Source organism: Periophthalmus magnuspinnatus, chromosome 7 (genome assembly GCF_009829125.3).
Source record: "Periophthalmus magnuspinnatus isolate fPerMag1 chromosome 7, fPerMag1.2.pri, whole genome shotgun sequence".
Classification (NCBI taxonomy): Eukaryota; Metazoa; Chordata; class Actinopteri; order Gobiiformes; family Gobiidae; genus Periophthalmus; species Periophthalmus magnuspinnatus.
The window spans coordinates 6,772,940-6,797,037 of NC_047132.1; the positions used below are offsets into that span (position 1 = coordinate 6,772,940).

Here is a 24,098-nt window from a genome sequence, read left to right on the forward strand (position 1 = left end):
ATAAAAAGTATAGCACATACACTGTAGTTTGAAAACCCACCCATATTTCCAGGGAAGCTGTCGGGGCTGCCCATCACGTTCTCTTGTTTGATGAGCATTGGCCGTCTCCCTGCCGCGGGCTTTCCATCCAGAGACAGAGCCCTCTGGAACTGCCCCCGAGACCCCAGACCCAGCCCAGGACTCCCTGAAAGCAATATGGCATAACATTACACAATGCTGTGGCTAGGCTTGTCACAATAAACGATAATATTGAAACTACGTTATGCCACTGAAACAATAACTATAAAGCAGGATAATCCCAGTAAACCTTTTTTAATACAGTATCATTGAAAAAGATTGTTTCAAAAATTGTTCCAGCGAGCATATGCTGAATAATAAATCAATATAGTAATCATCATGACAGGCCAAGGTGTACCGAGGACTGTCCAAATACTATATGATTTTAATATATGGCAGTAAGTGCAATGATTTTTAGGGCTCAGTATTTATCATGTGTACCTTTACTTTGGATTTGATCACAATTGAGGGTAGCAAATAACTACACCTTAAATATCCATAGTAAAGCATGAGCAAAGACTAAATTAATAATGAACAATTACTAGTAGTTTATTAAGAATTATTCAGGCTTAGTAACTCTTTAATACCCTAACCTTAACTCCTAACCTATGGTGACCAGATGTCCCTATTTAACAGGCCCAGTTTTGAGCCTTGTGTCCCCTGTCCCAGTAGATCCAAAACCATTGATTTCTCCCAGTTTTATGCAGGAAATGTCCCAGGTGTCCCCATTTATGACCAATATGAGCCCCGCCAACAGTAAAGAGGAGGAATATATTGTCATTTGTTAAGCCAAAATACAGAAAACCGTATTCTATAAAAGAGGCCTAAAAATACTTGATAAAAAACACAATTTTCACCACCAGTCACATTCTGAAAAAGCATAGGCCACTGGACTTTAACAACATGGTCAACCTTAAAAGAGTTAAAGGAGTACATTAAATACAAAAACAATTTACCAAGGACCACATGAGCCACCACCAGAAGTGACGTGCTGATCCCCCACAGACGGTGCAATGAGTGTAATGTGCAATTATGAGAACTGCGCAATGAGTGTAGTGTGCAATTTTTATTTTGACACTTTTGTGACCCCAGCCCTTGGGAAAACAGATGGACATTAGCCTTTGGCTATAATCCCATCTGTTTACATTTATGTTGTATCATGTCTGTCTATTAGCATGCATTATCCTAATCAAATTAAAACATAAAAAAATAAATAAATAAATGAAACTTCTATGACTTCTTTTTTATATTAATAACTCACTAACTCACTAAGTGTTTCATTGTACTATTTATGTATTACAGCTATGTTTTTAACAATATTGGGCAATTAGAAAAGGATGTATTGGAATTATACAGCTTTATGGTTATTCTGTCAGTGGCAATATTATCATTTATCCTGATATTTTTTGTGGCAATACATCACACTTCAAAATTTGTTATTGTGACAGCCCTAGCTGTAGCTTTGATAGTTTTATAAGCATACAATTACATAACTAAAATTCAGCCATATTTGAGGTTTAAAATTACTCCACAAGAATATATATATGTTATCATTACACCATAAAATATAACAGTGTAGTATATATCAACTAAACACAATTACAGCACTGATCCTTGTGGTGACATTTCTCTTTGAACTATGTGCATAGCTTGATGCTCAGCCACTGCTGCATCTGTTGCTCTGTGTAGGCTTTGTTCCTTTCCAGCTTACCCTGCAGACCGTCGTCAAGGCAACCCTTGTTTCCTGTGTCGCTGGCTCCGGCTCCTGTCTGATCAGGGTAATAGTCAGAGCCTGACCCTCTCAGATCTCCCAAGATGGACTCCAGGTTATGAAGCTAATAAAAAAACACAGAAATGGTCACTGCAAAATGTGCATATATATTATTACACTGGGCTGCAATGATTATTCAGAATAATGATGAATCAGTGACTATTTCAATAATTGTTAATCATTATGATTTTAGGGTCTCTGGAGTATAGAGACCCTAAACACATGCCAAAAGCTACCCCCTGATGGCTTTTGTTCAGGTTAACCTGTGGTCTTTGATCTTCTTCTGTCAGGCCAAAGCTGGCACACTACCATACAGCAGTAATATAGATAGCATCTACTGGTCAAGCGTGAGACTACAACAATCTAATTACACATAGTAGCTTCATTGGTAGAAAAAGAATGAATATATAATAATAATAAAGTTATTAATAAAATATGTAACTATAATAAAGTTTATTTGCAATTAGTCTAGATGTAGAAGTCTCCAGTTGGCATGTTTCTTTTCTGTTTAAAAATGTATTTAAATAGTCTCAAAATGCTATAGAAATAATCACTTGACTAGTCAATGACTAGAATTAGTTGCAGCCCTAAATTGTTGAATAATATATGTTTTATTTTACCTCATCAGGTGGTTCAGACTTGATCTTGCTCTCGGGCAGATCTGGAGCAGGGCCACCTCCACACCTGTTGGCCCCAGCCCCTGCAGGACCCTTCCCCTCCAGATCCTCCAGTTTGGGCTTCACATCTGGAGGTTCTTTGGAGTCGTCCTTGTTCAGCAGGTAGTGTAGCAGAGCATGGGTCTTCTCCTTCTTTGGACTGTGTTGTTCTTGTTTGGGCTCCGTCAGCATCGCAGCACCTGTCCCTGTCCCTGTCGCACCTGCCTCACCTGCCTCCTGCCCTCCACCCAATGTCACTTTACCTGTCGCCTCAGCTGTAATCTTTGCCACCTCATCCGGAGTATTGCCATTTTGAAGTAGCTTGTGCAGAATCCTGTGCTTTTCTTGTAGAGACCCTGTGTAATGAGCAGAGGACAGCGATGCAGATCCGGCACCTGGACCACTTTGTCCTGGGTTGGGAGTGGCTGAGGAAGAGGAAGAGGACACCCCAGTTGAAGAGGGGCTTGTCATGCCTGCAGTGGGGTCCTTAGTGTCTGCAGGAGTGGAGCTACGAACAGGAGGGGGTGGGATTGCGGGTCCAGTTGCACCAAGTCCCAGCTCTTCTGTCGGAGAGGTGAGTAACTGCAGTAGCTTCTTGTGTCCCTTACTATCAGGGACCCTGCGTTGAGGTTCAGAGCTACCAACTCCGCCCTCACCTCCTGTATCCCCGCCCTCTTTAGCTGCCTGGCTGTCTGGGCGCTCTGTAGAACCTTCGGCCTGTGAGTGCTGCTGATGGTGATGATGGTGGTGCATGGGGTGATGGTGGTCTGGTGCAGACCCTAGACCGCCCACTGGACTTTTGGACCCATCAGGACCTGGTTTGGCCAGCTGAGGGGGCTGGGATGAAGAGGAGTGCACACTAGGAGAGCTGTCGGATTTGTGAGAGGGCGAAGGAGAGGTTAAAGTTGAGGGCAGCGAGCTCCCTACTCCTTCACTGATGGCTTGAAGTGCGTTGAGAGAACTGCTGGAGAAGGTGGTCGTGCTGCTAGTGCCTCCACTGTTGCCAAGAGAGCCCATGGGGGAGTGTAAGCCTGCAATAGAAAATAAATGACATTATATCAAGTGTCTAAATATTTGTTCAGAACTATAGATAGACAGATAATATTTGCTTAATTCAGACTATTTCTGTTTTATCCTCATTGGATTAAGTATAATTTTAGATCTAGTTTAGCTCTAATTAAGACCTGGAGGAGTCCTATTTAAATACATGGTTTAGATTTGGTGATAATTGGTAAGCTAATTATTTCCTTTTCTTTTTGTAGCATTGCATCTGCTGTAGACTAGAAGAAGATTAGAATCCTTTCACATTTGTCTTAATACTGAAACCTCAATTATAACATTTAGGGTTTGCACAATCATCACATCATCACAACATTTGTACAATCATCACATCAAAACTGCATCAAGACTAAACCAAAACTAGAACGAGGCCAAACCAAGTCTACATTAGGACTCAAACTCAACCCAAACTAAGACCAAAGTGTGAATGCACCTTAAAGACAAGTTTTAGCACATTTCTGATAGAATTTCAAAAAATATATTATGTGTAAATAAATATTGGTATTGTGTTTTAACAATGTTGCCCACCCCAAATCCACTGACTTATTAAAGAAGACTTATAAATAAACAAACCTCCAGGTGAGAACTGGTTGGCTCCCATCTTTGGGCTGCCTCTGGTCCGTGGGGACATGAGAAGTCCTTGTTGAGGTCCGCTCATTCGGGGGCTACCTGACGGACTGTTCATACCGCTCAGACCAAACCCCCCACTGCTCTGAAAGGGGGGCTGCTGCGACATGCCCTGTCCGGGGTGGTTCATGGGTCCCATCGGGTTCATCTGATTCATCTGCATCATTCTGTTACCCATCCCTCCTCCACCTCCTCCGCTGTTAGATCCGTACATACCCCCGCCCCCCATTGCACCCATAGGACCCATGTGGTTAGGGTCGTTCATCCCGTATCCTCTGTTCATGTTACCCATCCCACCCATGGCCATTCCTGCGCTAGGGTTCATGGTCATCTGGGCATTTGGGTTAGGCCCACCCATACTCTGCTGTCTCATGGTGTTAGGCATCATGTTACCACCTTGATTTGAGCGGTACCCATTTGGTTCCCTATGAAATAAAAGACAAGAAAAGTATATATTAAATAGATATCAGTAGCGCTCAGGATCAAAAGTCAAAAACTATACAAAACACTGTAAAATTTTATGTAAAGGAGTAAACAACAAGTAAAAGACGCTGGATTACTACTGGGAAATACATTTATTATACAATGTTCATGAGTTACCATATTTATCAAAATGTAAATTTTTCTTTAGATTAAAAAGTCAATACAAAATTTTACACTCTGAACCCCCAGGTGTAAAACTTAACTAAAATCCTCCAAATACGTACCAGAATACAGTTACTCAAAATCAGTATTCTGAATGTATTTTCAGTAAATGTATTCAGTTACTTTCTAACACTATTAATATAAACCATAAAATTCTGACCAATTTTATCTATGGATTATGAGTCTATTCCACTGTGCCCCATTGTGACTAACCTCTGCAGCAGGTGTGTGGAGATAAAGCCCTGTGGTTCGTTGCTCATGGGGTGGCGGTACAGTTTGCTCTTGGTTTGGGCTGTGACTGGAGTCCCGTCTGACAGAGAAAACCTGTACAGGGGAGTCTCTGCATGGCCCTGCAGGAAGGCTACAGCAGACAGAAACACAGGGTTTATTTCATCTGTGGTACAACTGTTCTGAATCTTTCTGTTGATTTGAAGTTAATCATTCACTCCTGTACTTACATTGGTCTAAGCTAACCCAGTGAATAAACTATTCATCTGACCTTCCTTTTTATTGTCAGGTCAGTTTTTCTTTTTTTATGTCAAGCTTAAAAGTGCACTGTGTAACTTTTCATTTGGGGAGATGTTATTAGTTTTGCCTGGAATGTTCCACAGTATGGATTAAACACATCTATCTTGCATTTATTCCATTATAGATTTCTTTATTGCTAAATAATTGAGACAAGCAGGTGACCAAAAAAAGTTATAAAGCGCACCTTTATGTATGAGGGCTATATTTTTTTTTTTTTACTTAAGTCTAAAAATAATCTAAAACCCAGTCCAATTAATTTCTAGTTATTATGCTCACTCACCCAGTTCTTTTGTAAATTCTCATAGCTCTAAAATTTTTAAACTATAATTTGCCCAGAAGACTTCCTTTGAAACTTCTACCTTGTTCATAAAGGCATATATACAGAGGTCAGCAGTGCCAAGACCTTGAGAGCTGTAAATATCATTAAATTAACTCTTTATGCACCTTCATGATAGTGCCGTTTGTGAGACCAGGGCTGTCCATCGCTGTGCTGGAGAAACATCTGAATGCAGCGTCTCAAGAGGTCCTCCCAGCCCGGCCGCATGGAGGCTCTCAACGAGTTTTGGTCGATCTGAATGAGTTTACCTACAGGATCAGAGAGGACATATGAACTCAAACAGATAATAAAACTGTGCAGTATTAGACTTTAAGTGCATAAGACAGATTTTCATGTTTTCTTTAATTATTGCATTGTTTGGTGAGATTATATCTGTGGTAAATTTTTATCATAGTACATCATTCAAGAGGAAGTTTGTGAAGTATTTGAAAAAAGTTGAAAATTACAGGTAGTAGCAAATCCAAAATGAATCCCCTTCATCATTTCAGAAAATAAGGATGTTGTATTTATACTTCCTCTACAAATCTCACATCTACAACCTACATTCACCAGGAAGTAAAATTATAAACTTCACTAAACTTGGAAAACTAGAGAAAACTATACAAGAGTTTATAGAATAATCTTAAATATAATTATGTTAACTATGTTTTGGTGAACCTGTCATATGCACTTTAAAGGGGGTCTTACTCCTCACCTGACAGCTCGTGTCGAGTGTTGAAGCTCTCGGTTCTCTCCATCGCTGTCACTCGTCGAGCCACACAGATCATACATGACTGTAAGTCTGTACAAAAGAACAAAAGGGATTTTATAAGCATTCAAAGTGAGCATTAAAGATACACTGTGTCACATTTATAGTGGAGATTAGGGTTAGTATGCACTGATATTGAACCATATTCGAACAATACAGTGACTAATTCAGATGGAAGCATTTAACGTGGCTTTGAAAGAGCCATCATATCTTTAATAAGAACATGTCCTAAGAGTTGCATAGTTTTGACATCTTGGTATAGACTGTATATAATATACATCTGATGTTGTTTGGGGCATCTCTGTTGCTTATCTTATAGTATATTATTATATTAGTTTACAGCTGATATAGTGAGGATGTCTGTACCTTCCCCCTCCTCGATCATGGCTTTAGGCTGGGTCAGAGCGAAACACTGCATGGTCTCATACAGGGGTCCTCCGTGCCCCTCCTCCATCGGGCCATGGGCGTGGCCAAACTTCACCAGCATCCGACAGGTGAAGGTGTGGCTCTTCTGCCGCGCTGCATCTCCGCCCCACGACACTCCATTCACTGAGGAAATAACACATAAATGTACAAATCTGGTATGTCTGAGAGCTTAGTAGGTAACTATTAGGGCTGAAAGTCCATCCAATCCATTTAGAGCATACATTTTTCTAGTTTATTATTATTTTTTGTTATGAGTTATCTTATTTTTTATTTCTATTATCCATCCATCCATCCATTTTCTTCCGCTTATCCGGGGCCGGGTCGCGGGGGCAGCAGTCTAAGCAGGAACTCTCAAACATCCCTCACCCCAGACACGTCCTCCAGCTCCTCCGGTGGGATCCCAAGGCGTTCCCAGGCCAGCCGAGAGACATAGTCCCTCCAGCGTGTCCTGGGTCTTCCCAGGGGCCTCCTCCTTATTTCTATTATAATATTATAATATATAATATTTAGAACAACAGCAGAGGGGAGAAGATATTAGTGTGAATTAGCTGAACATTTGGAAGTGAATCAGCCTTTTACAAAATAAATACATTGTTTCCTACTTTTTTCTGCAAGAATAGTTGTTTTTGTATGAACGGTGTAGTTGTGTCATGTGAGCGCAGTTTGGGTCGGATATATAGCGGTACGTAATAGTTTTGAGAGCTTTTAACAAATCAGGCTTCATTGGTGTTTTGTTTTTTGTTTTTTTTTTGGTGTTGTAGTCTCTTCATATGTAGTTAATAACTACTTTTATTCAACAGCGACAGTGCATTGTATAACCCAGGAGCTTACCAATTAAATAAATAGTAGGGCTGAACAATATGAGAAAAAGATGCAATATTCAGTATATGTTTTGCATCATGATAACAGTATTATTGTAATATTTGAATATACATTTGACATAATCAGTGTTCAGTTTTATAAAACAAAATGTATATGTCTTTATTTACTAGTCAAATGTGTAAAACTTAACAGAGACTAAACAAGAGTAAAAGTAGGACATCAGTAATAGTAGGAAAATCAATAATATCTGTCTTTTTTACATATTACTTAAAAACTATGTCCAGATGGAGGACTTTAAGTAGCTGTAATATATTTTCTTGAAATATAAATAATTGTATTAGACAGTATTTTTGTGTTATGTTGTGTAGGCCTAATACAAAGAAATCCAAATAATAGTGCAAGCTATTTTGACATGATTGTCATAGACAGCAGCCAACAACAAACACACCTACCCTTCTGTAACATACATTTTCTTCCTAAATTGAAAAGCAGAAGCCTCTCTTGTGTGGAGCTTTGGCTAAATGGACCATGGGATTAATGTAGCCAAGGAGTCGATTTCCAATACCACTCTCCCTCAGTGTGGTGTGCAGTGGGCAGAGGCCAGGGACACTGGGTAATCTATCCTCATTTAGGTCTGACTCCTCATCACAGCTCTCCCAATAACCACACAGAGAGTACAGACAAACTAACAGGTCACCTTCACATAACAGAGGATGGGAGTGCTGTCTACATCTGCACCTATGGGTTCAACTTAGAACATTAACTACTATGTAACTTTTCTGTTGAAAGGTCCGCTACCTGCTTGTGTCTATGGAGATGTTACTACTTTGCCTCAAATATTCCGTTATGGCATTAAATATTTCTATTTCCCTGGAGACATGCAAGCGATATCACCAGGTTACAGGTCAGAGCTGTAGAGTCACACTCACAATAAAATGCATGTTTTTCAATGTTTTTTAAGCAATAAACACACCTGTAACTGAATAAATGCAAGATAATCATGTGTGAAGCATTCCATCTCCATTGGGACAAGCAGGCAGCTGCTGTTGTGTCCTTGGGCAAGACACTTCTATCATCCAGCCTATTGGAAGATAGTGTGTGACAGCTATGTGGTGATCGGAGGAGCCAATGGGCCAGATTGCCAGCTTCACTTACATAAGCAGTAATGAGGAGTATATTAATAGAAAAGTGTGAAAAGTGTAAATGTTTAATTAGTAGCAGGATAGGGTGAAGGAGAGTCAAATTACCCTTAAATAAAGTGTTACCAACAACTCTACTACCACATATACATGTAAATAATGGACATAATCAGAGAGAGATGTAAACGCAGAGTTGTAAACAGGCAGTGAATTGAGCAGATGAAGCAGCGTAGTGCATTATTCAGGAGTAACTTGTCTCCAGATGGCTGCAGTGGGATCAGGATGAGGCCTGTTCTACACAGTCTGGACCAGTGCATTTGATTGACAGCTTTGAGCCGCTGCAGTGGGCGGGTCTTGTGTGCTGTGTCAGGTGTAAGGATCCAGTGCACATGAACAGTTTCCCAAGAGCTGCTCATTAAAAACAGGGAGAGAAGCTAAGCAGCATAAATAAGTGAGGGAGTTTATTCTACACTGTAAAAAAGGATATCTGCTTCCTTGGTCATGAGATTTTTCCTGCAATTTCTGCTTTCACTCCCTCATACCCAACCCTCATCTGCTGCACACGGCAAATTGTTGTAATGTATGTATGTGATGTAAATCCCTTCTTTTTTAAATACAATTCATGTGGCATCAGTGAAAAAGTGGGACATTCTCTAAATAAGTGGGACGAGGGATAGGGGCCTGATGGCTGTGCAGGACAACCAAAAGGGGACAGGTGACAACATTTCAAAAATATTTGAAAATATCATGATAGAAAATAATACTGAAATTAATTCTTACTACTTTTACTATAACATTAAAGCAGGATAACTAGAGTAAACCATTTTCTACGTGAATCATATGAAACATGCATACAATGAAACACTAAAGTAGTTAGTTACAGTATCAATAATGTGTCATGCGAGTTAATTATTGGACCATTTACACCTCAGTTGTCATCATACTGGCCTAATAGTACATACATTTAAGAAAAACGTCCCATTAGTGCAAAGCAAAACTGCACATGATAAATATGAACCTATATTGTTGAGCATATACTGAACAGTATAATAATTATCATGACAGACCTATATGCACCTGTTATGCATCTAAGCTAAGCTAAAGCAGCGCTGAACCATTCAAACTTACACCAATAAATATAACTACAGATTATAGGGGGGTTATTGTGGTTTAGATCAGTTTGAGTATTTCAGGTTTCATTCATCCCATTGGAGGGAGGTGCTTACGGTTGGTCTTGGGCAGGTTCTTGTGCAGCTCCTCCCTGTCTTCTTCATGGAGGATGTTGTACACACTGGTGTTGATGAGCTCCTCCTGTCTGTACTGAAGATACTGCGTCACATTGTCCGACACAAATACAATGTTTCCCTCACGATTCACCACAAACAAGAAGCCGTCCAGGGCCTGAGGGACAGGAATATGATTTATATAAGATTTATATAACAATAATAAGAGGGGTTTTTGAGGTTTTAAACTTGAATAAATCACATCAAATCTGTCTGTAAAAATATGTAAGTATGTATTTAAGTCTGTCAGGCTAAAACATGTTTTGACACACATGTGTTTGGTTTCTAGGTGAAAAGCTACATATTAATGGAGCAAATTGACTCAAAACCTACATACATTTAAAAAATGTGTTTCTTGCAGTGTTCTACCTAAGAACAGACTGCCCAAGCTATGGCTCGGGGGCCAAATGTAGCCCTCAGACCAATTTTAGTTAGCCCTCGGGCTGGCCCTATTTCTGGCACAAACTGATCTAAAAAAAAACAGCAGAGATTTTCAGTATAAAACGTGTGCAGATAATTATATACTGTGAAAAGAAACTGTTTCAGTCCCTTCAAAATAAGAGTAGATGTAGAAAGGTATGATGCAAAAGAGGTTTGAACTATTACAAAATAAAAGTCACAAACATATATGATTCACAAATTGGCAGAAGTAGTATTTTTATTACAGATTTATAAATTCCTCTATCATCATTTCTTCAATAATTACTGTTTAGGTGCCTTAACCTTGTTGATAACAGTGAAACTCACCTGCAACAAGAGCGGCCCCAGATGATCCTTGTCAATGACCCCCTGACCTGTGGATGACACATCTGACTTCTGCACATCGTCATCACTGGACGTAGCTTTGCCTAAAACAACCAAATTAAACCACCAGTTACATTAAGCCAGATACTGTTAAGATTAGGCAGATGAGCTCTTCAAGTATCAGGTGCTCTTCAGGATTACAGCAGAAACATCACTTAATAACAAAAGAAAAAGATAACAAAAGAAAAATCTGAGGCACTCCAACTAGGACAGTCACCATAATCAATCAATATTGTTCAACAGATGATAGATGAAACAATCATTTATGGTGGATGAATATTTATCGTGGGTACATTTTCTTTGTACTAGTGGGAAACTTTTTGTTACTTTGGTCTGTAGAGGGTTGAAAAAAATACTTCTATGACTCATTATATTGATGTAAACTAAAAGTGTTTCCTTTATTACAAAAGACATGGCTTGCCTACCCAATTAAAATGCAAAACATTGTGTTGAAGTCTGGGTTTCATTTACAGGGACTGCACATGACAAAGGGGACAACAAATAAGAGTTTATTGTAGGTTGATAATTAGAGCAATCAGCATTATGCAAAAACTCATTTGACTAAACCTTGTGGTCATTCACTACTTAAACATCACCAGCAGGGGGCAGCGCTTTTCAATCTTCTTCACTTGACTTTGGGGGATTTAAAGCACAGGTAAGGAGGAGAGAGGAGGAGGGGAGAAGGAGAGACGCTTTGTGTGAGAGGAGCAGGTAGCAGCCATCCTCATGCTTTATATTCAGTGTCCCATACAGAGGGACTGGGCTTGGGCTGAGAGAGAGAGAGAGAGGAGGAAGAGGAGAGGGACAGAGAAGAGAGGGGGGAATTAGAGGGCAGAGAAAGAGAGAGAGTAGATGGAAGATGGGAAGACAGGGAGAAAAAGAGAGAGAGAAAAGGGAGAGAGGGAATGAGAGAGGAAAGAGGGAGAGAGAGAGAAAGAAGAAAGAGGAGAGGAGAAGAAACAGGAAAGAGAGGAAAGGTAGTGGCACAGGGCATGAGCTCAGGCACCAAAATAAGTAGTAGTAATAAGTAACCATGTCAAATTTCAATGTTAAAAGTGCACTCTGTATGTTTTCTGGTGGAGGTTCTGTCACCCTTCTGTCTCCATGGAGATGTTATTGCTTCATCAGGAATGTTTCATAATATGACATTAAATTCATCTAGTGCCTCTAACAACTACATACATGAACTAAAAAACACATGAACTAAAAAGGAATACATTTTTGTTATAAATTCTATCAACTATATACAATTCTCCAACTCCAACTCTGACTAAAGGTGCACTGTGTAACTTTTCTGGTGGAGAGTCTACTGCCTGTTTGTCTCTATGGAGCTGTTCTAACTTATCTGTGTCCATCAAGAGAAGCAGGTGGTGCTACCAGACTAAGTTACAGATCAGATCTGTGGCGAGGCAAGCCTTCTGTCAGTAAGAATGCATATTTTTCAATAAATAAAAACATCTGTAATTTAATAACTGCAAGATAGATAAGTTTAATTTAATACTGTGGAGCATTCCAGACAAAGCACCAACATCTCCATGGAGACAAGCAGATAGCAAAGCCCTGACCAGAAAAGTTTCACAGTGCACCTTTAAGTGATTGAAAAAGAGCAGAGGCTGGTGGAGTGAGAGAGGAGCAGGTGAAAGACTAAACGCCGTGTCATTTCTGTCTTCACTGCGTAACTATAGCAACCTGTCAGCAGCCAGTCAGCTGCCTCTTCCTGTTCCCGAGGAGGTGCAGAGACAGAGCCGAGCCAAGACCAAAACGTGAGATAAAACCCCATCAAACAGCTGTGAAAATCCAACTTCAACATGAGAATCTAAACTGACACAAGTAGACAGCAAGGAAAAAATAAGAATAGGACTTAAAATTACCTACATTTGGTTGAATAATCTAATCCAATTTGGTCAGTTTTAAGTTAGTTTTTAAGTCTGTTACTATTTGGTTCAGTGGTATAAAGTAGTTTCAGCATTATCGTTTATCTGGTTATTTTTCTGCAGCAATATATCATACTTCAAATGTGTTATTGTGACAGGCCTATCCCCACGGGGCAGTTAATCCAAAAGTGAGGTTCCAAGCCATAATTATAAAGCTAAACCTAAAAAGATTCTGGCACAACTAGTTTATCTGTATCAATTAATATTCTGAATCGTAAGTGATTTTTACTGCTGTATTGTTGTTGTTGAAGTTGTGTTAGCGGCTCAGAGCTTTGGAGGTGTGAGGTGTAAAAATGTCTTGTGCAAAGCGGAGGAGCAGCTGTGAGGAGCTAATACTGTGCAGCTCAGCAGAACCATGGCACAGCGCGATCACCTGCAACCGGCCAATTAAAGGAGACACGCAGAGGCCTCACACATACACACACATAAAGGTACTGCTACTGTTACATCACAAATATTAACAGCTGCAGCTAACATGAAAACTGTGGTTGCACACATTTCTGTTCACTTGTCTCTGGAATGGTCCATAGTATTTCATTAACTTATCTATCACCATGGAGATGAGCAATAAAAACACCTGTAATGGTAAAAAATGTATGATAGATAGACATTTAATGCTTCTGTAAAGTGCTTTGGGTGTCTTAAATTGAATTATTATTATTATTAACAGGCAGGTGAAGAACCAATCAGAAAAGTTCCATAGTGCACCTTTAACTCCACAAAATGAAAGCATCACCAGGACATCAGCTGAACTAGTGTCTTCTCACCCTGCTCTTTGATCTGCCTGATCTGCCTGACGGTCTCCTTGAGGATGGCACATTTGTCGGGTTTGACGTTGAAACTGTCGATGTCGCTGAGGTTTGCAGAGATCAGCTCAGCCAGCTCCTCGATGTATTTACTCTCCTGCTCCCGCCGCTTCCTCTCGCACCTGAAGGGGCATAACAAAGGACTTAGAGGGTGATACTGTGCAGGGGTGGAAAGAAACTAATTACAAATTCTCAGGATAACGATATTATCGTGAGATCTTTTTGGCGCAATAAGTAAGTCAAACTGGATCAAGACCAGTCCAAGTCTAATGTAGAACTTAATACGGCAAATAATTTATAAAATCTGACTTTTGGTCCATTTTACTTTCCAAAAACCTGTAAAATTGAGAACTTTGCACTTTGTGTATACTTATTTCCTTGTGATAATGATTATGTCAGCCAATACTGCGATATTTTTATCAATATTTTTGTGGTATGTTGTGCAGACCCATAATTGATTATAATTCTAGTCATGATTGGCCAGAGCTGTGAGCTTAAAATTAGTTAAGTTAGTGATCTAAAATGCTACTAAATGCCTCTTATTTTGTTGCCATTACAGTAATTTTGAGTAGTGTTTTGAGTAGTATATTCATGCACACTTCATACTTTTATTTAAGTACAAATTTTCCAGCGTGACTTGTGTACATTTTAGATTGTACTTTTACTTTAGTACACATTTTCAGTACTTTTCATTAATACAACATGCAACAAAATATAATGGCATGTCTGGACAGAACAAGCATTTGTATTGGCACAGTTGGCTAAGTACGTCCTGTTGTTTGAGCATTTGTTTTAAATGAGAATCTCCCAAATCCTTTACAAATATAAAATTATTTTTATTATGACAATCCATCTGAAATAGGCTCAAATGAGTTTGTAAATGACCACCTCTGATACCCTTTCACCTGTGCCCATAAACAGCTTGGTTGAAGTATTGCATTTTATATTACTGACTTCCTGCCTGGATAAATATAATATTAAAATATGTTGAATAAACAGTTTCTGAATCTAATCAACTGGATCATCTTAAACCCTTCAGAGTTCAAATGAGGACACACAGGAAAACCCAAAAATGACCCCTCCTCCCTCTCTTTCCTGGTCTCTCTCCCTTCCTACCTCCTATCTTTATTCTCTCTCTCTCCTCCCCTAACCCCTCTTTCCTCCTTATTTCTTTACTCCCCCTCTCGCTGTCTCTCTCCTTTCACTTATTTCCTGTCCTCTCTCTCCTCCTTCCTTTTACTGCCTCTCCTCCCCAACCTCTCTTAATCCCCACCTCTCTTCTCTCTCCTCCCTCCCTCTCTCCTCACACCTCGCTTTTCCTCTCTCCCCTTACGGCCCCCTCTCTTCTTCTTCCTCTTACCCATCTCCTCACCCCCTCCTCCCTCTCTTAATTCCCTCTCTCTCCTCACCCACCCCTCTTGCCCTCTTCTCCTCACCCTCCCCACACGCACACACTCACCCGAGTCCAGGCGTGTCACACGTGGACAGTTTGCGCTTCCTGTTCTCGGAGCTCAGAGGCTCCATGGAGTTGTCCCCCAGCCCGCTCATCCTGCGCACATATCAGCAGCTGTACGGGGACACACAAAAAAGACAAATATTTATTAGAGATCTGGAACATTATTGTCACAACTGCAAATAAAATAAAATTAGATTATAACTTGGCTTGGCGGTGTCACCTGCTTGTCTCTATGGAAATATATATGTTTAATGCCCTTTTGTGGAACATTCCAGGCAAAGCAATGACATCTCCATGGAGACAAACACGTGGCATATATACTGTGCACAAGAAAAGTTACATAGTGCAGCTTTAAAGAGAATAATTTCACATTAGAGAGCCCCAGCTGAAACATGTAGCTCCAACAGTTACTGTACAAACCAGGATAAAATTAGATTAAAATTATGTATAAATCATGCAAATATCCTCTTGGCAGGCAACAGCAAATATCAACACGCCGTCTAGCCCTCCGCCTCTGCCTTTGAGAAAAACAGTAGGCATCTCTCTATGTGTGCATATATAGTACACACCCTTTCCCACACACACACACGCAAGTACGCACGCACGCACACATACATACACACACACACACACACATACACACACACACAGAGGATTAGGCATGTCTCCGATGATAACCCCGCAATACTCCACCGTCTGTATCCCATAATGCAACACTCTGGTCCAGGAAGTGAGCTGCTGATGATAGAGGTTTGTGGAGGAGGGGGTTCTTTATTTAGTATTAATTTATGTATAATAATTTGGTGTAAATATGGTATTTTTTCACAAATGTTGAACCAGATTACGAGGTGGGAAATATATACAAAATTAATAATCGCTATCACAGTGGTTGTTTTTGAGATATGCAAGTCTGCACAGCAGACTGTGGGAATGACTGATCTAGACAATATGTAACTTTTTTGAGGAGGGTATGCACTTGCTTGTCTCCAAGGAGATGCTATTGCTTGCCTAAAATGTTCCGCAGCCTGTCATTATTGACACCAGGCCAAGTTACAAGTCTAATTTGTTTGTTGAACAAACTTAAGGAAAAGCAATAACATCTCCATGGGGACAATCACATGACAGACGCCACATCAAAAAAGTTCCATGATGCATGTGTTACTGTAGCCAATATTCAAACTAACTTTTGTTAATATCTGGCTAGTGTTAATGAAGCAGTGACCGCCCACCGTCCTGTTCCAGTAGTAAATTTCTCATTATTTTTTCCCATAGACTTTCTGAAAAAAAAAAAGAAGCAAATATTAAAAGATTCCAGCTTGCTCAGGACTAATCAGCTATGTGGGAATCAATGACCTATAATTTTATTTAAAATCTGTTTCTGAAACTTTATAAACCTCTGAGTTATTAAAGCATTTAGCCAAATCTTGCATTTCAAATGGACTTTTTTTTTTTTTTTTTTTGGGGGGGGGGGGGGGGGGGGGTAAAGCTCCACATTACGTCTTGGTTAGCAGACAGTAGTGTGATATTGACAAAAATGAATATCGAGATTTTTTTATTTATTTTTTTGCATTATCTCAATAATAATATACAGTCAAGGAATGTGCTGAAATGTGCAAAATGAACCATAAAATGAACCCTGTCTCTTTTTGAAGTTTTTGAGTTTTAATTATATACTCATTTAGCAAGTCTCCAAAACAACTATTGTGACATTATCAATTTCTCGATATATCTCCCACCCCTAGACACATAAATAGAAGAGAAGGGGCTGAACTAGGGCTCAGGTGAGCCGCACACATTCACATGCACAACCAAAAACCCCTGCACCCACTTAACCTTCAGAGCCAGAGCAGCCTCCTCATCGCATTGATTACATGGTTATCCTCTGACCAAAGCACTGCCTCTTCTGCATTTCAAATCAGGCCATAGCAGGAGAGCAGTACTGGCTTCTTATTTAATCACCTTACCCCATCATCTCCAAATCTTTCTGCTGCGATCACGGGCAACCCATTTAAAAATCTGATTGCATTCTTAGACAGACAATTTTCTTTTTTTTTTTTATAGAATCATACATGGTTCAAACACGTCGCAGAGGATGGTGAGACAGAATCAATAAAGATGGTGTGTTTATGGACCCTCTTAACTGCAGGAAATTGCGTGTGCATTCTCTTTTAAGGCTACAACAGGGAATAGTTGCACATCTCAAACACAACATGGCGAGACGTGATGTTGTGAAGAAGTCCCTCCTCTGGATTTTGGTTCAGATTTCTGTTTTTATTCCTCCCCTGAGTTCCTCCTGTCTCCAGCTCTTTGTTTGCGTCTACCTGTCCTACCTGTTTAACTGTTTACCTGCTAACAACATTCTCACCTTCATAATCTCCATTCCTCCTTTGTGTGCATCTAAACATCTCACATTCTTCAACTTAACACGGTAAGCATCAGGTTCAATTCCCGGGTCATCAAAGCCTTTCAGTGCAAAGTTTTTTTATGTTCTGTGTTTCTGGGTGCATTTCCTCTGGTTTCCTCCATCAAACCAAAAAACACGCACCGTAGTTAAATCCTACAACTAAAGAAGTCCTGACCAAGCTTAGCTGAAGATCTGGAGATGGGTCACTGACAGGTTGCCCCAGGATGGGTGGGTCAAATGCAGAGAATGAATTTCCTCACAAGGGATCAAATAAAGTGTACCTTAACCTTAACGAGCCTCAGAGAGAATCAGTCCAGTGGCCTCAATATTCAGGATTACTCAAACATGAGGGAATGAAACAAAACACAACTCAACCATTGATCAGAGAACATTACATAATGAGTAAAAACAGTTAAGACTTTTAAAAGATTTTTAAAAAGTGTCTGAAGGGGACATACGCAAAATCAGCTTAAATAACCTTTTGACAGTATTCTCTTATCATTAGCTTACTCATTCATGCATGTTTCAGTAATCCTGTTTTATCCTGTATTTGAGGCTTGAGTGCTCAGAAAATTGCTATTTTCACCTACCCCCTATCTCCACCCACAGCTCTGTATTCACTTTCAGTTATTCAAGAAATCTGACTCTGGGTCATACATGTGGGTTAAAAAAATCACCATTATGACCAAATAACCATTTTTCAACACTAAAAACACCTTTTTGAAAATCTAGTTTTTGTTGCAACTATGAAGCAGTGGGGGCCTCACATTTCCACAGTTTGGAGCAAGACGCCAATGGGCCCATTTCTATTTTTAAGCTGCTTTAGATCAATATTGCGATTTACAATGCACAAACTGTAAAATGATCTCAAAGTGTGTTATATTTTCATGTTAAATACCTGAAAACGCATTTGTCTTCTATAAGACACCAGTACACCCGCTCGCCTCTCTGCCTGCGCACAGGGCTCTCAAAGGGGAGTCGTTCTAATTACGAGAGAAAGAGGCGGCCCTGGAGAATGGTTGATTAGAAGCTGCTGAATGCCCCAGGGAAATGGGTCACCTCCAGCCCGGCGCAGGGAGGGACAAAGTCAATTACATGCCATAGCCACCGGGCGGGGTGTCACCAGGCAGCCGGAGTATAGGGGTAGGAGGGCGGGATGAGAAGCGCAGGACGGGCAGGAGGGGCAGGAGGAAAGGGTGGGGGAGAGCAAGAGAAGCATAAAGCAGGAGGCAGCAGGAGGTTCCGGGATTGAGGTCTGTATTGAGCCAATTCTCAGAGGGTCATGGAGGGATACATAAGGCGAGAAGAAGAAGGCGACTGAAACCAAGTATTTTTCATAAATTGAATGTGCCATGAGATACACATGCGACAAGATGATTTTTTTAAATTTTTTTTTTTACAATTGGTTTGAACAAAAAAAGGGGATAAGTGCTACCCAGTTAGATTTCTTTAGAAAATATAGTTCCAAAAAGCAGTGCTACAGTGGTGTGTGAAACAAACCATACACATTATTTATGATAAATTATGTCAAAATCTGGTCCTGGCTTGCAGAAACTGTGTCTCATCGCACCCCTACAGACAGATTTGCTGAATAGTGTCTTCAGCTGCTTGTTTATTATTGGATATAAAAATGTGATAAATGAATGTATTAAACATATGTTGAGCACTGAGGCCTGTGCTTCAGCCCTTTAGATAAACAACTGTGAACTTTTCCTCCAGGAAGTTCATGGCCCGACCCGGCACTCACCCCTGATCTTGACCCGGGTCACCTACAGGGGGCGCCTCTTCACACTGACAGTTGACCCACATATTTTCCGGGTCGTTTGAGGAGTGTGAAATAAGGATCATTCTGCAGGGGAGAAATGTACTCCTCCAGGTCAGGACCCTGCTTGTGACCCGGGTGCTCAGCAGGGGGGGTGCACTCTGAGGGGCCACAAGCTTTACTATGTTATGGTGAGTTTAAAACAAGAGGAAGCTTCAGAAATCCTACACCGGTGAAGTTCACAAGTGACAGGATCAACTTAGGACGAGTCATGCCACTGTTTGTTCCCAGGCGTTGACAAGGACTGCACGATTATGATGAAATATTAACAGGCCTATATTGCACTATTTTCTGATCTATGTTATAATGTAGTTTCCTCATCGTAAACATGCCTGAAGTTCTTCTTTCAAATACAAAAAAAATCAGCTTGTGATGTCATGTGGTAATACAGGAAGCACTCGACTGTAAAAAAAAACAAAAAAAAACAACAAAAAACTCCATACACCTTTACTAGAATCATTTGGATAATTTCACCCTACCTATCTGTATGACGGTAATAAGTACCTCTTGAAAACTACCACTTCATTACATCACAAGGTGGAACAGAGCATTTTGAGCTTTGGAGATGTAGACAGACTGATAATAAAGTGTTACTCAAACATTTATTCATTTACACACATTTTATTGCCAAAATATATTAGTTTCGTTCAAGCCACCTGCTATTTTCCATGAAGCTTTTGGGTAATTTTGCGGAACATTCCAGGCAAAACCACAAACTTTCAATGGAAAAAGGAAGTTGTTTGTCAAGCTGAAAACAAATCACTATCACAATTACTATAACATTAGCTGGATTATATAACTCTGTAAATTAAACATATTTTACTAATTCCTAAGTCAGACTAAGTAATGCACATTTAACAGAGCGCCCCTCTTGTGTGGGGCCCTGCGGTACTCATCACCAAAGGAAATCTATTCCAGATGATGCATTTAGATGTTTACAAATGAGTCAGGACAAAACAGCTTTAGACAACGGTTAAATTTTACTTGAGCATTGACCAACTTGGTGATAATGGGTACATTATGCTGTATATTTAATTAATTCTCTTCCAAAATCTGACTTAATAAGACCGTCTGATTAGTTTTATTTCCACTTTATGCCCCAAAAATTACATCATTTACATAATTTACAACAGAAAAGCACAAAACTAAACTAACTAAACCTGGTCTTAATGGACCTTTCTGAAACAAAATCAAAATATGGTTTCAATAATTGGTTTAAATTGGCAATCAGAGAATATTTACGATCTAAAAACAGTAATAATTTTATCCAGATGATGAGATGAGATAATCCCTCGATTAAGTAGTTACTAAGCCTGAATCACTGTTAATAAACTATTTGTTCATTTAGTTAATTCTTTGTTTATGCATTATGAAGGCAAGTTGTACAGTGGTAAGCCTCACACTATATATAGTTTTAACATTACAAGGCCCTGGAACAGCCAAATTCAATAATAAGTGCTACAATACATAAAGTTGAAATGAGCATCCTGACACTCTTTGTTTGAACATAAAGCTGGAGTTGTCTGGCCTCCCACAGCTCAGTGAGTCACACGTGTGGGGGAAATTAGATGGTAAACATGAATGTGCTGGAAAGACTTAGGCAGCACATGTGAACAAAGAGCAAAAATAAAACTCAACAAATGGGACTGAGAATGATAATCCTCTTTTTAATAATTTACAAATGTGCTAATTCACTCTTGGCTAAACAAAATGAAAAGATAATGTAAAAATGGTATTTCTCAAGTGAATGTTTTCAGACCAGTACACAACAACAGTAAATCGGGAGTCAAGCAGGTCAAAATCAGGACTAAACCAGGACTAAACCAGGACAAAACCAGCACCAAACCAGGGCTAAACTAGGGCTAAGCTTGGACCCTGGCAAAACTAGGATTTATGTGATAAATCAGCTCTAAATCACAATTTAACACCCAAATCAATTCTAAACAGAGACAAAACCAGATCTACATTAGGAATAAGCTTTAAGAGTTTAACGAGGTCCAAACTAGTACTAAACCAGATCAAAATCATAGACCAGGACTAAGCCAGGTCCTTAACCAGGTCTAAACAAGTACTAAAATAAGTCTAATCAGAACTAAACCAGCTCTAAACAAGTACAAAAGTAGGTTTAAACCAGATCAAAGTCACGACTGAACCAAGCCCAGCCAGGACTAAACTAGGTCTAAACAAGTGCATCTCTCTAGTCACACTCAGGGTCAAAGTATCATCTCCATGCCGAGAATAGCAGGTCTATTTCTGGCCGTATTTTGTTCAAGGTAACAAAAATAAGCAGATGAAAAGAAGGTGGGACAGTGGACAGAGTGGGCGTGTCCGGACCCCTCTCCACCCCCCTGCAGAGCGCTCAGTCTCTGCTCTTTCAAAATCTGTGTTGTCAAAACATCGGCACACGGCTCTGCTCCGACATGGAAACTCACACCAGCAAAAGACCGGCAGCTGTAGCAACAGGCCGTAGGCTAAACTGAAAAGCTGTTGTGAAAAAATTATGACGTCAAACTTATAGGAGAACAATAGTTTAAAGGTGCACTAAGTAATTTTTCTCAGATCAGCTTGTCTTTTGGAGACGTCATTGTCTTGTCAGGAATGTTCTTCAGTGTGGCATAACCACATCTATTTTGTATTTAAATAATTACAGGTGTATGTCACTGCTAAAAAAATGTATTATTTTTTGTGGAGTGGGCTTGAATCTACACAGGTGTGACCTGTAACTTTTCCTCGTGACATCACCTGCTTGGTTCCTTTAAAAATGCTTAATGCCATAGTGTGGAGCATTCCAGGCAAAGCAATAACATCTCCATGGTGACAAACAGGTGGTGGACCTTAAGGTTGTGCAATCAAGATCGTGAATTAGGCATTTCTTATAAGCTCTGGTCCTCTGTCAGTAAAAGCATATGTTTTGGAGAAGCGTTCAGACAAGAAATTTGACTATTTCTTGTGTTAAATGGCTCTGATTAAAAGTGTGTCTTGTTTATGTTCAGGAAAGACTTGAGACTGAGTTCACTTCTGCCTTCTCAGTGAACCAGCCCGTCTGTCCTTTCTTAAACGTCTACAGCTGCTGCGTGCACAGTGCAGCTAATCTGCAGAGACACGTGACTGACACACACTCTGTGGTTAGCTTAGCTTTAGCCTGCTCCTCTCGTTGTTTATGACATGTGGTCACCTGCAGCTGGGCTAAAAACTATGATTTTAAGTGGTTTGAATAACAATAACAAAGAACAAAAACCCATATGCAATGTTACTGTTAAATATTGCAATGTTTTGGCATGAACAATCACTGGCTTGTTTCCATGGAGACGTTAGTTGATTACCAGGAATGTTCCACAGTGTGATATTCAGTGACATATTTTATATCTTTAAATACATGTATTCTTAAGAGAGTGGGCTTGCCTCTCCACAGTTACAGATCTGGTCTGTAACTTGGTCTGGTAGCGCCACCTATTTCAAATTTCCATATGGGGACAATAAAGTGTAACTTAAGCTTATTCTTAACCTGCTTGTTTTCATGGAGGTGGATACAAGTAATGCCATACTGTGGAAAATTCCTTGGAGATGTTATTGCAAATCAATAACATCTCCAAGGAGACAAACAGTTGATATTTCAGGCTTCTCTCACAATACACAATACACGACTCAAGATGCATATGGTAAACAATATACTGCACATGATATTCTGTGATTTATCACTATTCTTACTAAACTAAGTATATTTTAACAACAGTATTTCTTTGTTAGACTACTACCTGCATAAAAATTAATATGAAATACACCCATTTTAATGATCAAAACATATGTCAGATGTATTGCATATGGAGCATTGTTGCAGTATAATTTTGTAAAATATACCAAAAAATGCTCACACAAAAATACAGCCCGCAATATTGATATTGTATCACTAAATGTAGTATCACAGTATTTTCAGATTCAATGTGATGATGTCATTCTCCCAGATGGGGACAAGAGCCAGTTATCCTATTGATTACATTGTATATTGCTATGAAATAGGTAAATGCTCAAATGCTTAACCTGATCATTTCGACTAGTGACTAGACCCTATAACTTGCTATGTAGAAAACCTCCATTTTACCAGCCCACCATCTGTACTGAATATTATCCACCAATGAAATGTTATATGCAACATTGTATCTTTTTTTCCATTTAAAAGATACAATATAAAATTTTTTGATTGTTAATCGTTATGGTAATGGTCCTAGATTCTCATAATTCTGAAACCAATGGATTTCTAGTAGCATCTTTCAATTTAAACCACAAAAACCCTGACTACAAGCACCTATGGCACGCACACAGATAACAGGTTGACAAGAGGCAGGTTGGGAGGAGGATGGTGCAAGAATGTAGCAACGATGAGAAATCAAACCTCCTGTGCCATAGAGCTGCACCTAAACACAGCGGGACGTTTCCATGACAACAGGACACGGAGGAGGACCCACCTTGTCTCAAAGATGGCCGCTCAGATCCTACCCCTCTCACTTCACAGAGGGAGGGGGGTGTCCTATGGAATCTGGAAGACAAAAGAGAGACAGCGAAATATGTTAGGAAGGTTTGGCAATATTGACAAAACTAAAAAAATCTGATATTATGGGACTGTCTCTATGAAAATAAGTACTGATTGGGGTACAATTATCACAGTTTCATAATGATAAAAAATTAGGATGGTTGCCAGTCATTGACAAATTTTAACTAAATATTATATTGTTTGAATCGGAAAAAGTCCTGAAAAGATCGCATAGGAATAAAGGAA

General features: G+C 39.7%; 1 protein-coding gene across 1 annotated transcript in view; it reads right to left on the reverse strand.

The window, feature by feature from the left end:
• The window catches only part of LOC117373408 (nuclear receptor coactivator 3-like), a 61,562-nt gene that overhangs the window by 4,566 nt on the left and 32,898 nt on the right, over positions 1-24,098 (reverse strand). The window contains exons 2-14 of the mRNA XM_033969422.2: positions 23,788-23,858; positions 15,102-15,209; positions 13,604-13,764; positions 10,846-10,946; positions 10,042-10,216; positions 6,795-6,977; positions 6,375-6,461; positions 5,788-5,928; positions 5,029-5,176; positions 4,117-4,595; positions 2,449-3,515; positions 1,769-1,892; positions 41-184 (exon numbers count right to left, since the gene is read on the reverse strand). Of these exons, the coding sequence (XP_033825313.1) occupies positions 41-184; positions 1,769-1,892; positions 2,449-3,515; positions 4,117-4,595; positions 5,029-5,176; positions 5,788-5,928; positions 6,375-6,461; positions 6,795-6,977; positions 10,042-10,216; positions 10,846-10,946; positions 13,604-13,764; positions 15,102-15,190 (2,899 nt within the window). The 5' untranslated portion in view covers positions 15,191-15,209; positions 23,788-23,858. The remainder of the gene's footprint in view (positions 1-40; positions 185-1,768; positions 1,893-2,448; positions 3,516-4,116; positions 4,596-5,028; positions 5,177-5,787; positions 5,929-6,374; positions 6,462-6,794; positions 6,978-10,041; positions 10,217-10,845; positions 10,947-13,603; positions 13,765-15,101; positions 15,210-23,787; positions 23,859-24,098) is intronic.